This window comes from Camellia sinensis, chromosome 8 (genome assembly GCF_055761805.1).
Source record: "Camellia sinensis isolate YWXY chromosome 8, ASM5576180v1, whole genome shotgun sequence".
In the NCBI taxonomy this organism is placed as follows: domain Eukaryota; kingdom Viridiplantae; phylum Streptophyta; class Magnoliopsida; order Ericales; family Theaceae; genus Camellia; species Camellia sinensis.
This window is the reverse complement of record NC_138968.1, coordinates 50,919,128-50,935,922: the sequence shown is the minus strand read 5'-3', so window position 1 is coordinate 50,935,922 and position 16,795 is coordinate 50,919,128. Positions and strand designations below refer to the sequence as shown.

General features: G+C 31.3%; 1 protein-coding gene and 1 long non-coding RNA gene across 2 annotated transcripts; both read left to right on the top strand.

The window, feature by feature from the left end:
* Positions 1-9,311: 9,311 nt before the first annotated feature.
* Positions 9,312-12,508, top strand: LOC114270264 (zinc finger CCCH domain-containing protein 29). Its single transcript, XM_028211710.2, has 2 exons — positions 9,312-9,620; positions 10,048-12,508. The coding sequence occupies exon 2, from the start codon at positions 10,054-10,056 to the stop codon at positions 12,094-12,096; it is 2,043 nt and encodes a 680-aa protein (XP_028067511.2). The 5' UTR covers positions 9,312-9,620; positions 10,048-10,053; the 3' UTR covers positions 12,097-12,508.
* A 117-nt stretch (positions 12,509-12,625) lies between these two features.
* LOC145796922 (uncharacterized) lies at positions 12,626-15,130 on the top strand. The gene is made up of 3 exons (XR_014337667.1): positions 12,626-13,163; positions 13,398-13,470; positions 13,892-15,130. It is a non-coding gene; the product is annotated as an uncharacterized LOC145796922 (long non-coding RNA).
* Positions 15,131-16,795: the final 1,665 nt, after the last annotated feature.

The following is a 16,795-nucleotide window of genomic DNA, read 5'->3' as shown; positions in this document are numbered from 1 at the left end:
AAGTGATTCCAAAATAAACTAGAAAACTTAAATCAACACAAATTAAGAAACCTAAAAGAACTAAGAAACCTAAGAGACTAAAAATTCTAACCTATTTAAAATCCTAGTAAAAAACCTAATTCTAAATAATAAAATTAAGAAATATAAAAATTATAGAATTTTGTTTTACATCTTTTTTCTTGCCTTTTGTCGGTCCAATTGTTTCAAGAAGTTTTCGGCTACTTGTTCTACATCACAAATGCCCTAATTATTGATTCAACCATTATTCAGTTTGCTTAAAAAGATTTAGCTTTCAGAACAAACGTAAAATTATAAGATGATTCAACTTATTTAAACTCTACCTTCGTTTAATAGGAACTTTTTAATTTGACTTTTGACTATTTTAACTTAACTAAAAAAATTGTGTTTGGGATGATGATTGACTTTTTTTGTAGTTGATTTGATGATTATGAAAAAAAAAATGATTATTGTTTAAATGTGACCATTTTATCTTATTAGCTAAAATAACCTATTTTATTTTTATTGACTAGACACCGTTTGGGAAGAGCTAAACCAAGTTTTTTTTTGGCTATTTTAGCCATAAAAGACAAAATAGGCTATTTTAGTCACAAAAAAGAAAACATCACATCTAATCCATAATCATCACACTCTTCTCTCACAAAAAAAGTTAAAAAAGCTAAAAAGTTAAAAAGCCCTTTCCAAACCAAGCTTTTTAGCCCAAGCTAAAATAGCCAAAAAAATCAAAAAGTCAAAAAGTCAACCACTTCCCAAACGAGTCCCAACTTTGCATACCAAACAAAATTTGTGCTTGACTTTATAGTTTATTATATAAATAAATTAAGCTTAAGAACATTTTAAAATTTACCAATATTTTAAAGTTCAACTTTGATTTATTACTTATATTCATTGCAAGACTATATTAAAAAATCTCCTGAAGCTCTACTCTAATGGGTCCCCGGGCATTCAGGTCTCATTTGTCAATTATATATTTTAATTAAAAAATTAAAAAGTCATTATAAATTGTTACATTACTCTCTTTACTTTTCTGCATATCTAGTTTTCAATAAGGACAAACACATAATTTTTATTTATTTTTTTTTTAAATAAAAAGTCCAATATACACCACTATTATTAAAATATCCTTAGTAGCTAATTTAATATTTTAAACTTTAAAATTATATAATTTTTTATCTACATATTGTTTTTTTAATGAAATTAGTATAGACTCCCTACATCAAAATCTATTGAATAAAATCTAAATTGAATATGAAATTCTTTTTAAAAAAATAATAAAATTTTTACTGTCGAAATTAACGTCAATAATAAAATTTTACTTTGATATACAGTAGATTTTATCATAAAATTTTAACTTTTAAATATTAAAATATCATCATTATCACTAAAACACTATAGTCATTATAATTATTAATAAACAATTATAAAATATAACTTTAACAAAGTAAAATGAAATAATAACTTTAATAGAGTAAAATTTTGCTATTAATTTAAAATAAAATATCAACAAATAAATGACATATTACATATTCTTATAACAAATCAGAGTAAAATTTTACTGTCACTTTTGAACTAAGCATCTGTAAAATAAAACAATTGACATATATTATTAGAGCTAATCAAAGTAAAATTAATCTAATAAATGATAGCTCAATCATTGTTTAATTGTTGATTACATATTGTCAACAATCAAATAATAATTAAAATGAAGCTTTAACTCTAACACAAATATTGATCAAATGGAGTTATTGAGCGAAACTTTAACTCTAACTCGAACAGTGATCGAATAAACCTCTATAAACTCGATCAAGCTTTCATGCTTTGCAAACTTGCAACTATGAATTGTATGGATTACTGTCGATGAAGGAGAACATTATTAGGAAAGGAACAACATATATGAATTGGTAAAATTGTCTAAATAAAATAGAAACATATTTATTTGTCTTTTATAAACTAAGCGCCTTTTTGCTCAAGGGGTTCATGTAGTACAAAATTTGGGGTATCATTTTCAGTAAAAAGGGGCTCAATGTGTGGATTTTGGCCAAAAAAATCCTTATTTCTCTCCCATTATGGAGTAAGTAGTAGTGGAGTGATTGCTCGTTATTAGGTAGATTAGGTTAATTTATAATTATTGTGAGTTAATAGTCTATTTGATAATATATTATTTTTTATACTTATAATTACTCCGATGTAATATTTCTTATACTTGTAATTATTCTTCTATCGATTAACAAAGAAAAGAAAAGAATAAAAAGCTTTATTGTAATGTGCTCAAATGATATAGGCTTTGTTTGGTTTGGTTTGGTTTTGACACATCAATCAATTAATCATTTTTTATCTCTCTTCTCTTCTTTTCAATCATTTTTTTTTCTCGCACACATCTATTTAACTACAATAAAATCTCTCGCACACATCTATTTAACTACAATAAAATATTAAGAGGTTGTTTGAGGTATCCTAAATAAGTGTACTTTTTATCTTTTTGGACTAAAAAATTGAGGAAAAAAATATAGATGTTTAGGTCAACTTTTTAACTTTTTATGAAAAAATGTGTATTAAAAAATTGTATAAGTAAGTGTGTAGAAGAATATAGGATAAGAGGCCGTATGGACTGATAGTGGATTGGCAGTGGAGTCGGCTGGGTCAGTAAATGAGAAAATATTGTCTCCTTCTCGGGCTTTGATTGGATGGTATTATTTGCCCCATGGGGCCTACCATGGATCCCCTTTTTCTAATCGAAACCGTTTAATGTGTAGAACTCGTCGAGTATTATATGTTTGTAAAAAAATCACGTTAATTGGATATCGATAGCAATATGATCGTGTCAGTTTTTTTTGTTAACTGTTAACTATAGCACCATCTATTTTTTATACAAAATTGATTTGATCATGTAGTTAGCGATATCCGATAGACGTGTTTTTTTATACGTATATAGTACTAGACGAGTTCTACATATTGAATGGTTCAGATTATCAAAACGGGACACATGGTGGGTCCCCACGGGCCTAACTTTACCATCCAATTTTGTAATTGGCCAGTTGTAATTTTTTCCTTTCTCCGTCACTGACTAGTTGATCACGTCAATACCAATCTTGGGTCAAAAAGTTGATTTATTTTAATATTTGTATATTAATTTTTTAATTTTTTTTCGTGAATAGTAATAACTTTTTAATTTTTTAAATTTTTTGACTATTTAGCTTTTTCTAAGGTTGCCAAACCAGTCCTAAATCATCCCAAACTCCCATACTCCAAAACTATTTTCAAAATATACAACCAACAAACCAAAAAAATTTCTAAACTCTTTCCCAAAAAAAAATTTTGAAAATTTATTTTTCAATACCAAACTAAATTTATTTCTTATATTTGTAATTACTCTCCTATCAATTAAAAAATTAAAAAAAAAGAGCCGCTACTGTAATGGGCTCAATTGACTCAATTGACGTTTAGTGCTCGTTTGATAATAACTTTTTCAGTTAGTTTTTTAACTTTTTTGACTTTTTTAATCTTTGACTTTTTTGGTCATTTGGTATTCTTATTTGACATTTTTGACTTTTTGGCTTTGGAATGTCAATTTTTTTTTTTGTGATTTTTTGACTTTTTTTTGTCATTTTGTGATTTTTTAACATATCACAAAAACCAAACGACCCTTATTTGAGGTCGATTTAAACTCATATCACACTCCTATTGATTAATAAAAAAAAAGTAATAATATTTCTCATACATATAATAATTATTCTCCTATTGATTAAAAATAAAAATAAAAATAAAAATCTCTGCTGTAATGCTCCTACTGATTAATAAAAAAAAATATAATATTTCTCGTACATATAATAATTATTCTCCTATTGATTAAAAATAAAATAAAATATCTGCTGTAATGGGCCAAATTCAATTGATGTTTATTTGCGGTTGAGTCCAACAATAAATAATTTAAAGAAATTTTACGGTGTGCACCCTACTAAAAAAATGTATAATTTTATTATAAAATTTTGTAATATCAATTATAAAATATGTAATCTCGATACAAATTAACCTAATAAACTATTTAAAATTTTATAAATGATATTGTAAAAATTTTGTGTTTTGATCACTTTAAAAATAATTATACATTAATGATAAAATTTATTAATATTAATAATTAAAATTATAACATTTTCCACACATATATAATTTTTTTTCAAGATTCCGATAATTTCCTCTAAAAATTTAGACAATCTTTAAATCAACTGTTCTATTCAGCTCATTTTGAACAGCAAGAGGGGAAATTATATTTCCACACACCAAATTATCTCTGTATACATCTTTGCTCAATCCACACATTTAGTAATTTAATTTTTACTTCTTTATCTCAGTCCATACACTTCACATTCCAAATATACTCTTGTCTTCTCTGTGCACATCATCTCCTTCCATCATTTCTCACTCAAAAAACCTTAACCCTAACTACACCAGCAACAAGTGACGGTTGCAGTGATGACATCAACCACTGTCCCTTCCTAGCCTTTCAACCATTCTCATGCAACCCCTCACATAGCCGTCACCTCCATCACAATCATCGCCGGTCGCCGTCACCTCCATTGTGATCATCACCAGTCGCGTCACCTCTGCGATCTACCTCCCCACTCCTTCCCCAGTCTTCTCTGCCCCCTCTCCAGTCATCTCTGCCCTCTCCATCGCAACGCAACCTCCCTTATTCACCACGATTGATCGATCGATTAACAGAGAAAGAAAAAGAGACAGAGAGAGATTCGATGGTTGATACTCGAACTCTATAGATTCGATAGTTGATATTTTTACATACTCAATTGGTTCGGCGATTGATATTTGAACAGTAGTGGTCTATTCGGCACTAGTGGTTTGAACAATCGCGATTTCTATGGCGATTTACAAAGAAAGAAAAAAGACGAAGTAGAAAGGTTAGAGACTAAAAGGAGTGGGGAAAGTGAAAGGAAATACTGTGTATAGTTGAGGTTTGGGCATGAAAGGCGATGGCCGACGGTGAAGTGGCTGGTGAGACGGTGGTGGGTGAGATATATATGAAGAAATTGTGAGATGTGTGGGTAAGATGGTGATAGGTGAGACGGTAATTTTGTTAAAGGATAAAATTATGATTTTGAAAAAATTCATGAAGTGTGTGGAGTAAGGAAACTTGGTGTGTAGAAGAAAGGCCTTGTTTGGTTTGGTTTTGGTAAACAAATTTTGGAGAAATTTTTTTAAAATTTTGTTTAGTTTAGTGATTTTGAAAAAAAAATTTCCAAAATTACTTTCTATCTCCTACACATCAATCAATCATTTTTTTTCTCTCCTCTCTCATTTTTAATTACTTTTTCTCTTACACACATCTACTTAACCACAACAAAATATCAATTCATCCCAAATTCACATACTTCAAAACTATTTCCAAAATATACAATCAAATAAACCAAAAAAATTTCTAAACTTTTATCCAAATTTTAAAAAAAAAAATTATCTCTTAAAACCAAACCAAACAAGGCCAGAATTTCTCCAGTGAGAGAATGGATTTCACGTGACAAAGTGGTCTTGGTTTGGCAATAAGCTTTTTTTTTTTAGTTAGATTTTTTATTTTTTGATTATTTTAATTTGAAACTTTTGTGATTATTTTAGTTCGGGACAAAAAGTTTGTTTGACTTGATTTTTTTGATTTTTGTGAGAAAGAAAATAAAATAATTATAGTTTATATGCAATATTTTGTTTTATTTACTTATTTTAACCTATTTTGTCTTTTATGTCTTTTTAATCAAAAAGTTGAAGCCAAACAAACCCAAATACTCTATCCGTTCTAAAATATTAATCTCTTATTTCATTTTTTATTATGGTGAATTACACTAATGGTTTCTATAGTTTGGGGCTTGTGTCATTTTGGTCCTTAACTTTTCAATTGTAACACATTTGATCTTGAATTTTGAATCTTGTTCCAAATAAGGACAATTGAAAATATCATTACTTAATTTCAAAAGCAAAATAATCAATTTAATAAAATATAAAGTAATTTGACAAAAATAAATGCCAAAAAAAATATTTTTGAATTTTTAAAAATTATTTATATCTACTAAAGATAAAATTATGTAAAATTGATAAATCCCTTAGACATTTATTTATTTTATTAAATTAATTTTATTATATGTTTGGATGATAATTATGTAATGGGTTGTTATTTTTATTTTCATTAATTTAGTTTTTATTTTTTCAAAAATTAAATATGACGATAATTTTGATATCATTATTAAACCAATTCATTAAAAAAAAATCCAAAACTAAAAATATTTTATATATTAAATATATCATTCACACATTAAAATCATAGCAATTACCTATTACATGATTATCATCCAAACACATAATAAAAATTAATTTGGTAAAAAAAAAATAAATGTCTAAAAGATTTATCAATTTTACATAATTTTATCTTTGGTTGGTAGAAATAATTTTTAAAAATTTAAAAATATTTTTTTGACATTTATTTTGGTCAAATTAGTTTATATTTTATCAAATTGACAATTTTACCCTTAAAATTAAGTAAAGGTATCTTCAATTGCAATTCTTTGGAACAAGATTAAAAATTTAAGGTCAAATATGTCACAATTGAAAAGTCAGGGATCAAAATGACACGACCCCCAGACTATAGGGACTGGCGGTGTAATTCGCCATTTTTATTATTCTAAAATATTAATCCCTTTTAAAAAATTAAGGACTAAAATAATATGAATTTTCTATTTTGTCATTCTTTTAAATCTATCTATACTATATATTAAGTAAAAAGAGGTTTTAACCCTAAGCCTTATGGGAGCTCCAATTTCCTAATCTAAATTTTTTGATTTTTTGATTTAAAAAAAAAAAACCTTAGCATTTATTAACTTTTCCCAACCCCCAAGTTTTACCCTCATAATAACACTTTAATGCATTAAGAACAAGCATAAAAAAAAATTTCTTAAAAAGTTCAATACATATAATTATTATTAAAATATTAAACTTTAATATAATATAATAAAAAAAAAGAAGACATTTAATTTCTTGAAAAGTCCAATATATATGATTATTATCAAAATATTAAACTTTAATATAATATAAAAAAGGAAAAAAAGAAGACATTTAAAAAAAAAAAGACATTTAAAAATCGCAATTCACATATATAGATAATTGTAAATATATTAAGAAAAAAGGAGTTTCTAAACCCCAAGCCTTGAGGGAGTTCCAATCTCTCAATCTTAATTTTCTAAATTTTTGATTTAAAAAAAAAACCCTCAGCATTTATTGATTTGGTCAAAATTTTCTGATCAACATTTGTTAACTTTTTTCAATTCACATTCCTGTATTTATTGATTTGGTCAAAATCTCTGATTAGCATTTAAAATCCTCACATACAAATGATTATAGATACAGCCCATGCACAGTTACTGTAGTAGCCTTTTTAATTTCTCCTGTACACTATGGTTAGTCTAAATTTTTGATTTAAAAAAAAAAAAACTCAGCATTTATTGATTTGGTCAAAATTTCCTGATCAACATTTATTAACTTTTTACAATCCACATGTCTGCATTTATTGATTTAGTCAAAATCCCTGATTAGCATTTAAAATCCCCTCGTATAAATAATTATAAATACAGACCATGCATAGTTACTGCAGTAACTTTTCTAATTTCCCTTATACACTATGGTTAGTGATAAGATTGTTAAATTATTTTTATAAAAAATCTTAAGAAACATAATTTATATATTAAAAAAAATTAAAACAAATATAAATATTTATAATTATCCCGTGCATAGCACATGTGATGGGCTAGTATTTATAAAGGAAAAATGAGTTTCTAACCCTCAATATATCTATACTATATATTAAGCAAAATGGAGTTTTTAACCCCCAAGGCCTGTGAGAGTTTCAATATCTCAATCTGAATTTTTTAAATTTTTTATTAAAAAAAAAAACTCAACATTTATTGATTTGGTCAAAATTCTCTGATTAGCATTTATTAACTTTTTTCAATCCATATGTCTTTCCACATGCCTGCATTTATTGATTTGGTCAAAATCTTCTGATCAGCATTTAAAATTTCCCCATACAAATAATTATAGATACAATCCGTATATAGTTACTGCAGTACTATTTTCAACTTCTCCCATACACTATGATTAGTGATAAGATTATTAAATTATTTTTATAAAAAATCTTAAAAGACATAATTTATATATTAAAAAAAATCTAAAACAAATATAAATATTTACAATTATCCCGTGCATAGCATGGGTGATGAGCTAGATCATTAATAACACAAAAAGTATAATTATAACAATTGATATTTTAAAAAAAATTTCTTATCAAAAAGTAATTTAAAAAAATTAATAATTTTAAAATTTAATAATTATTCTATAAAAAAAAAAAGTTAAATTCTCTTCGATTATTATTTTGAAGGGTTTGGTTTCCTCCGGTTCACCATCACGGGTTTTATTTTGATAAATTGAACTGTTTATAATCGGATATTAATAATTACATGATTAAATTAATTTTGTATAAAAAAAATAGATGACGAAAAAATAAACGATCAATAAAAAACTGATATAATAATAAATATTGACATTCAATCAACGTAATTTTTTTACAAATATATAATACACAACAATTTATACATATTAAACAATTATGCTCTCACGGACTCATTAACATCTTCCAACCCGATCACGAAACGGAAAGAGTGAGGAAGAAAGTGGGGGATGACGATGCAAAGCAAAACCAAAGCCTAGTAGTAACCTATCCTACTCTATTTTTTTTTACGATTCCATATAGGTAATTATTAGGTGTAGCAAGGATATCACGTATTCCTGTCCTCACCAATAACGTTCCCTACTTCTTCCTATCTTCTTATTTTCTCCACCAATCACATTCGATTTAAGTCACTAATTGTACGTATCGTAAAGTACCAAATAACTTCTCCTATCCCCGCCTTACTGGTCTATGACTGTGATGTCACCTATCCAAACGAAACAAAACAAGCAAACAAACGCGTAAATGCGTGAGATGAGACCGACTGGTGTCCGTCACCCAGTCACCATTCGTACTATTGCCAACTCATAACCCAAAGCGCTCGTACTCTCCTCATGACCTTTTTTTCTAATCATTAACTGCCACGTAATCAAACAATGAGTCCGTGACTAGAACGCTCGATCACGCGCGTTCCATACGCCACTGACAAACCCGTTGAGGGTGTTAGATATTACTGAGTAGCTGGACCCACGGTGCATTTGCATTTGAATTTGTGGAGTTTTTTTTTCGCATTTGGTTTGAATTTCATTTGGGAGGATGAATGAACCAGTAGGACACAGAACAGAAGAAGTGTGGTGCGGGACCCACATTTGAAAGTTTGACTTTGACCAAGAGAAAGGGTGAAGAAGAAAAGTCCCACCTTCCTCCTCCCTTCTTCTCACTCCGTGTCCTCATATATTTGCATATATATATATATAATCCATCATAGTAGACTACTAATTCAATTCACAGCTCAACCGAGCTCTTCAAGAATTGAATCATCTTCAAAGCTAATCCTTACAGCTCTATATCTCTCTCTGTATCTCTCTCAATATATCAAGCAGTCAAGGTATGTATGTCTTTGTTTTATGAAAAGAGCACTCTTTCTTTCATGTTCATAGTAGTTCAAATGGGATTACTGGGACATTCTTGATTGTATTTGATGATTCTTATTCTGGGTTTTGTTTGGCTGATGTTTAATGTTTGGGGATCTGGGTGTGAATTTGGGTTTCTTTGTATTCAAGCTGAAAAAAATTGTATAGGGATTGCAATTGACCCGTTCTTCAATGATTTAAAATGTTTTTAGTTCTAGAAAAATAATTTGAAAGATTTTTGGAAGTTTGCAAATTTCTTGGAAGAGAAAATCAAATAAATTCATGAAAACCCTTGAGAAAATTACACATATATGTATATGTATGATTTTTTTTTTTTTTTTTTTTCCATTTTATGGGTTGAATCGAATGCTGTATGCTAAATTTTGTTTTTATTTTCGGCAGGTTTACATGTGTCCTGGTTCAAAGAGTAAACTTTGCCCCTATAATTTGATCATGGAGGGTGAAAAACAATACCAGAAAGATGGGGTTTTCTGGGAAAGCTCTGTTCTGCTCGAATTGTCAGCGGCAGATGATTTAGCCGGCTTCAGATTTGCTGTGGAAGACGAGGGATTTGGCGTTGATGAGACAAGCTTGTGGTATGGAAGAAAAATTGGGTCAAAAAAGATGGGGTTTGAGGAGAGGACACCCCTGATGATTGCTTCCATGTATGGAAGCACACAGGTGTTGAAGTACATAATTGAAACTGGCAAGGTTGATCTGAACAGGGCTTGTGGTTCAGATGGGGCAACTGCCCTTCACTGTGCTGCTGCCGGTGGCTCGGACTCGTCGGTTGAGGTTGTCAAGCTCTTGGTTGATGCATCTGCAGATGTCAATTCTGTTGATGCTAATGGAAACACACCAAGAGATTTGATTGCTCGTGGATTCAAGTTGTCGAGAAGGAAGACATTGGAGATGATGTTGTTGAAGGGTGCTAGTGATGTTGAGGAAGAAGCTTTGTTAGCATCTGTTTCAATTGATCAGAATAGTAACCAAGAGGTTGCCCAATTGCCGAAGAAAGAATACCCTGTTGATGTATCGCTGCCCGATATAAATAACGGGGTATATGGCACGGATGAGTTCAGGATGTACTCTTTTAAGGTCAAGCCTTGCTCGAGAGCCTACTCTCACGACTGGACAGAGTGCCCATTTGTCCATCCGGGGGAGAACGCTCGGAGACGCGATCCAACCAAGTATCACTACAGCTGTGTTCCGTGCCCTGAGTTCCGAAAGGGGAACTGTGCAAAGGCAGATGCTTGTGAGTATGCCCATGGTGTGTTTGAGTCCTGGCTTCATCCTGCACAATACAGAACCAGGCTTTGCAAGGATGAGACTGGGTGCTCACGGAAAGTTTGTTTCTTTGCCCACAAGCATGAAGAATTGCGCCCCTTGTATGCTTCCACAGGGTCTGCTATGCCTTCACCGAAATCACTTTCTGCTAGTGCAGTGGATATGGCAACATTGAGCCCGGTGGCTCACGGTTCATCGTCTTTGTTGATGCCTCCTACTACTTCAGCACCATCCATGTCTCCATCTGCAGCTTGTTCATCACCCATGGGTGGGAACATGTGGCAGAACAAAATTAATCTTACTCCGCCTATGCTGCAGCTACCCGGTAGCCGGCTTAAGACTGCTTTGAGTGCTAGAGATTTCGAACTTGAAATGGAATTGCTTGGATTGGAAGGTCTCCGTAACCAACACCACCACCAGCAGCAACAGCAACGACAATTGATTGATGAATTGACTGGTCTCTCTTCCCCATACAGTAAGATTGGGGAATTGAAGCCAACTAACCTCGATGATGTTTTTGGATCTCTCGATCCTTCCTTATTGTCTCAATTGCAGGGCCTTTCGCCCAAAGTTACCACCACCACCACCCAATTACAATCTTCCACTGCGCATCAGATACGCCAGAACATGAACCAACTTCGGGCAAGTTACCCGACTAACCTTTCATCCTCTCCAGCAAGGAAGCCCTCTATTTACGGGTTTGATTCCTCTGGGGCAGTTGCAGCAGCGGTCATGAATTCGAGGTCATCTGCTTTTGCAAAGCGGAGCCAAAGCTTCATCGACCGAGGAGCTGTGAATCACCGCCCTGGCAGCCTTGGGCTTACTGCGGCTGCTAATTCTGCGAGTTTGATGTCATCCCATCTTTCTGATTGGAGTTCGCCTGATGGGAAACTGGATTGGGGCTTCCATGGTGAAGAGCAAAACAAACTTAAGAAGTCCGCCTCTTTTGGGTTCCGAAGTGGTAATGCAGCAACAAAATCAGCAATGCGGCCATCGGCCCTTGATGAGCCAGATGTGTCGTGGGTTAATTCATTGGTGAAAGATGTTTCCTCGGTTGGGGCTGGGTTATACAGTACTACTGAGCAGAAGCATGGAGGGCTTAACGAAACACTTCCACCATGGGTGGAGCAGTTGTACATAGAGCAGGAGCAGATGGTGGCATAAGCAACTTCTCAGCCGTAGTTTTGCTCAAGGAATATCTTAACAATATTGATTTTTTTTCAATTCTTTTCATATTTTATATATGTAGGTAGCAGTAGTGAGGGGAAGAAAAAATTGAACACGAAATGCAACCAAATTAGTCCAAGAATAGTTTGGTCAGGAGGAAGTGACTCTACTTGATTTCATTTATGAAAATTAGGAAGGTAACATGGAAAGTAGTTCTGTAGTTGTAATATTTTCTCCGTATATGTTTATTTTTATATATTTGACTTTCTATATGAAGAAGGGTGTGCATTTTCATGCTGAAAGGCCAAAGTGTAATCGGAATTGTAAATTGCACAAATGGGCTATGAAGAGTCTATTCTTTTTATTTGTTGTATTCTATAATAACACTGCTTATATTTTCGAATGTAAATGGTACTCCTATTTCGTTTTGTGATCCGTCTATATTGGTTTTGAACTGCCTGGTTGTTTCCTTTGAATATTGCAATTTCAACTTTTTGATAATTGACAAAATCTTTCTATGAAATAGAAATCCTAAGGTGCAACTTTTGTTATCCCCTTGCTGATCAAAAGGAAACCTTCCTGAGCTGAAACTTTAATCCAGAGACTCCCAAAAGATGATCCATCAGATTGTCCTGCTAACATTTACAAAGCTCACTGTCTTTTTTCAACTCTGCAGCACAGTAATATTTGTATGGTTCTCATGTTTGTTCGGTGTAGTATGGTGCTTCTGGCTTTTTGTGTGCTTCTGGCTTTTTGTTTTCTGGGTGGAAGAGATTTTCGTGCAATTTCTCCGTGGAACTTAAAAAAAGAACTACTTAAATAAGTTGAAAAAGAGTTAAATTATCAAAAGTTTAGGGAGTGGCACAAGTCTAGGGAGTCGATGTGTGCGCTTTAGATTAAGATGAAATAACCTGGTGGGTTTTCCCCATTTTCCGGCAGTGTTGCGCGGTCTATTAGCAACCAAATGGAAGATCAAACTAGTTAAGTTGGGACATACAGCTCTGGTGGCCAGTACAAGCCAATTTGCTTTGGCTTGTTTTCTTCCTAGCAAGTCCATGTATCAGGTCAAATTTCTGTCTATTGTTATGATTCTAATTTTACAACTTATAAATAACTATTTATGTTTCTATGTATTACTGTTATCTGTCTGTATATCTCTATATATTAGTGGGATGTGATGTGAGTGGTCCACAAATTTTTTAAATTCATTGTTGCTTATTGTTAATTATTTTGTTTCTCAAGTACCAGATAGAGAGATGCTTTTGTTTTTTTGTTAATTGTTGGTTGGACTGATGCAGAAAAATGCTGTCATCCAATCGGCTTTCGTAGAAATCCTCCCAAGCATGAGTTGGTTGACCAGCCGCCCACGAGGTTAATTCTTAACCACACAAAATACCTTAAATCTCGGTTTTTTTACCAATTACAGCAAAATTAAACACCACTTTAGGAAATAAATTTATGACTGTTTGAACATGGGAATTTTATTTCAAAAACATGTATTTAGTAAAAGCAAAAAATCTTTAATCCCCACCTTTGAGCTGTCACAGTGTAATGTAAGTGTTGATGTGTACGTGGTTGCAGTTTAACTGTTCGATAAATTTTCCCATTGAATATTGGTTTTTGATACCCATAAATGTTTTTGAGCTCTGAGAAATCATTGCTTTCTAATTACTACAACTAAAACCAGTAACACAATTGTTTTGTTCTTGTGTAAAGCTAAATGCAGTTATTTGTTATTTGTCTAATAGTAACTCCTTCTTTATAATTGTTAACACTATTACCTTGTTTTTAGAGCTAATTGTGGGTAGTTACTTTCAACCCGAAGTCATGAACGTGAACTGGGGGCGAATCACTGGTATGTTCCACTTTTTGCCTATATTGTCACTGATAATGTTAATATATGTCTTGTCTCTCATGACAAACTAATTTTTCATACTGTGGATAAGATAATTGGATATAAGTGAAGCCAAAGGTCTAACTGCATTGTCAAGTTTAAAACCCAAAAAGAAAAAAAGAAATAAAGAGGGAAAACATGAAAATTTATTTGCTCCAATTCACTTGTACATAAATACAGAAAAAGATTATATAGAGATTATTAGAAATACTTCAAGAATTTAAAATGAGTTCTGAATGCATGTTTTCAAGTAGGTGTTGTGTTGTGATTCATGTCATTGGGTTTGCCTTGTCAGAGGTAGTTGTATGCCTTTGATTCGTGGTGTGTCTTTTCCTTTGATATTTCTGCTATAGTCAATGTAAGCCTGTTGAAAAAGACTTACCCTGTTTGCCAAAGGCATTTCTACCAATTATTTTTAGTAAATTATTTTAAAACTTTTTGACAAATTTTTTTTTAGGTCATTCTAAACTAGAAGACTCTAATTTATTTATTTATATTTTGTAAATAGGATCAAATTTGAAAAAGAGACAAAAAAAAAAAAGAAAAAAAAAAGTCAATTTCTTGGTTTTTTTTTTATTACTTTTTTTTTTTTTTTTGGTGTGTCTTTTGTGTACTTTTTCTCAAACTTGATCCATTTTTTTTTAAAAAAAATAGGGATTTTAGTGTAGAAGAATCTGAAAAGTGAAAAACATTGAAAAAAGTTCTATGAAGACAATTAAAAAAAGTTGAAGAAAATAGGTTAAAAATGCATTTGCTAAATAGGAACTTGATGAGCCATAAAACGATTATTGTAGGCATGCAAATACCCAGTTGAAACCTAAACCAGCATAGTTTAGACACTAAGCCCCGTTTGTTTTGGGGTAGGAGGGAGGGATGTGATTATTATAAAGGTGGGATTCATTTAATTTTGTGCTTGTTTGTAGATTTGGGGAAGTGATTGAGATGGATGAGGGGATTAGGTTAGGTCTTGGAAGGGGGACTGGGATGGAGGAAGTGGAGGTAGTATTAGAAAAATAGTCTGTCGGATTAGAATTTTTTTATTTATTTTTATTTTTACATGTTGGGCATTTTTTTTTGAATATTAATGTTTAATTTTTTGTTAAGTAAAAATTATTGTTTTATTTTTTTTCTTGAAAATTTTTAATTTTTAAATTTTTTTTTTTATATGTTGGGCATTTTTTTTTAACATTAATGTTTAATGTTTTTGTATTTTTTGTATTCTTTTATATAAAAATAATTTAACAATCCCTACACTAATAACTATCATCAAAACAAACACAATTTCATTTAATCCCCTTACTATCAATCCTCTTACTAATAATCCCTTCTATTTTAATTCTGAAAACAAACGGGCCTAATGATTTTGACTAACTATTCTAATCCAAGTTGATTTTATTCATAAAACTTCATTCCTCTGTAATCACATTTTTTTTCAACTCAAAGGCTACTTCTCATGTATTCAAATCAAACACTCAACATGATGACATGGAAAGGTCATTTCTAGCAATATGGGTGCGAAACAATATTTATACAACATTGGCATGTTTGATTGGATGAATTAGAGCATGAGATTAGCATTATTAATTCGTGAGCCCAATTATCCTATGTTTGTTTTAACATTTTGGTTTAAGATTATTAATCTAATGGATAATTAATCCAACAAATTTGTAGGATTATTAGTAATGGGGTAGGGGTGAGATTATTAATCCAATGGATATTAATCCAATTCGATAGTGAATACCACACTAATTTAATAGGATTATTAATACTTCACTATTAATTTTGTGAATCAAACATGACCTATGGGTATAAAGCACTATTTATATGGATGACTTTGAAACGTAGGCAGCTCACTATACCTGACTTTGCATAATCATGATCAACATAGTCAATTAAAAATTTGTTCATAAAAAAAAAAACCGATGAGTCAATTTGAGTGTACCCATACATGTGATATTTAATTCTCCACACCACTCTCGGATTCTCCCACAAGCCAAAAAGATGGTCGGTTTAAGAGAGAATCGGGACAACATAAAAATAAAATAAAATAAGAACAAGTGAATAAAATAAAATAAAAAATATAGCCTCCGCTGGAGTCGGGGTGTTAGTAAAATGTGTTGCTATGCCATGTTAAAAGCCGTTAATTTACATATTAACATAATGTAGGTGTTTGCGAGCTTTATAGGATTATTCAAACTAGTGTGTCAGCACAGTGCATCCTTTTTTGTCACTTGCACCTGCCTTTCCATCTATCTGTGTTGCTGAGTCCCAATGTTAGCGTTCCCTATGTTAGCTCTCCAATGATTGTTTTCAATTGATCTCGTTGATGGCTTAGAAATGGTATAATAATGCAAAATTCACTGTAGTCTCCTTCATTTAGAGTACTAAAGAAAATAAAAAAAAAGATATCTGAATATGTCTCTGAAATGTTTATAGTATGTATCTTAAAAATAAATTAATTAAATAAGAAAACACGTCATGTGGCATGTCCCATACGTGTTCCTACCGTGTCCATGTGTCCAACATGAATACGGCACTTAAAAAGAAGTGCCGGTGCTTCATAGCCACAAATACTTAATTTTTGCTCATTTTTAAGATAGAGATTGAAGCAACACTATAATAGAAAAAAAATACTCAAAATCTTATATTAAAACTTGTTTGCATCCCATTCTTTCCCCTGTTTTTGGTTGTATTTAAATTTCTCTAATGACACAACATTGCCTCCTATTTCTTCATTCTTGAAGCAAGAAACCTCTCAAGAGTTCAGTTCAAAGTGTCCTAACACTGATTCATGCATTAATA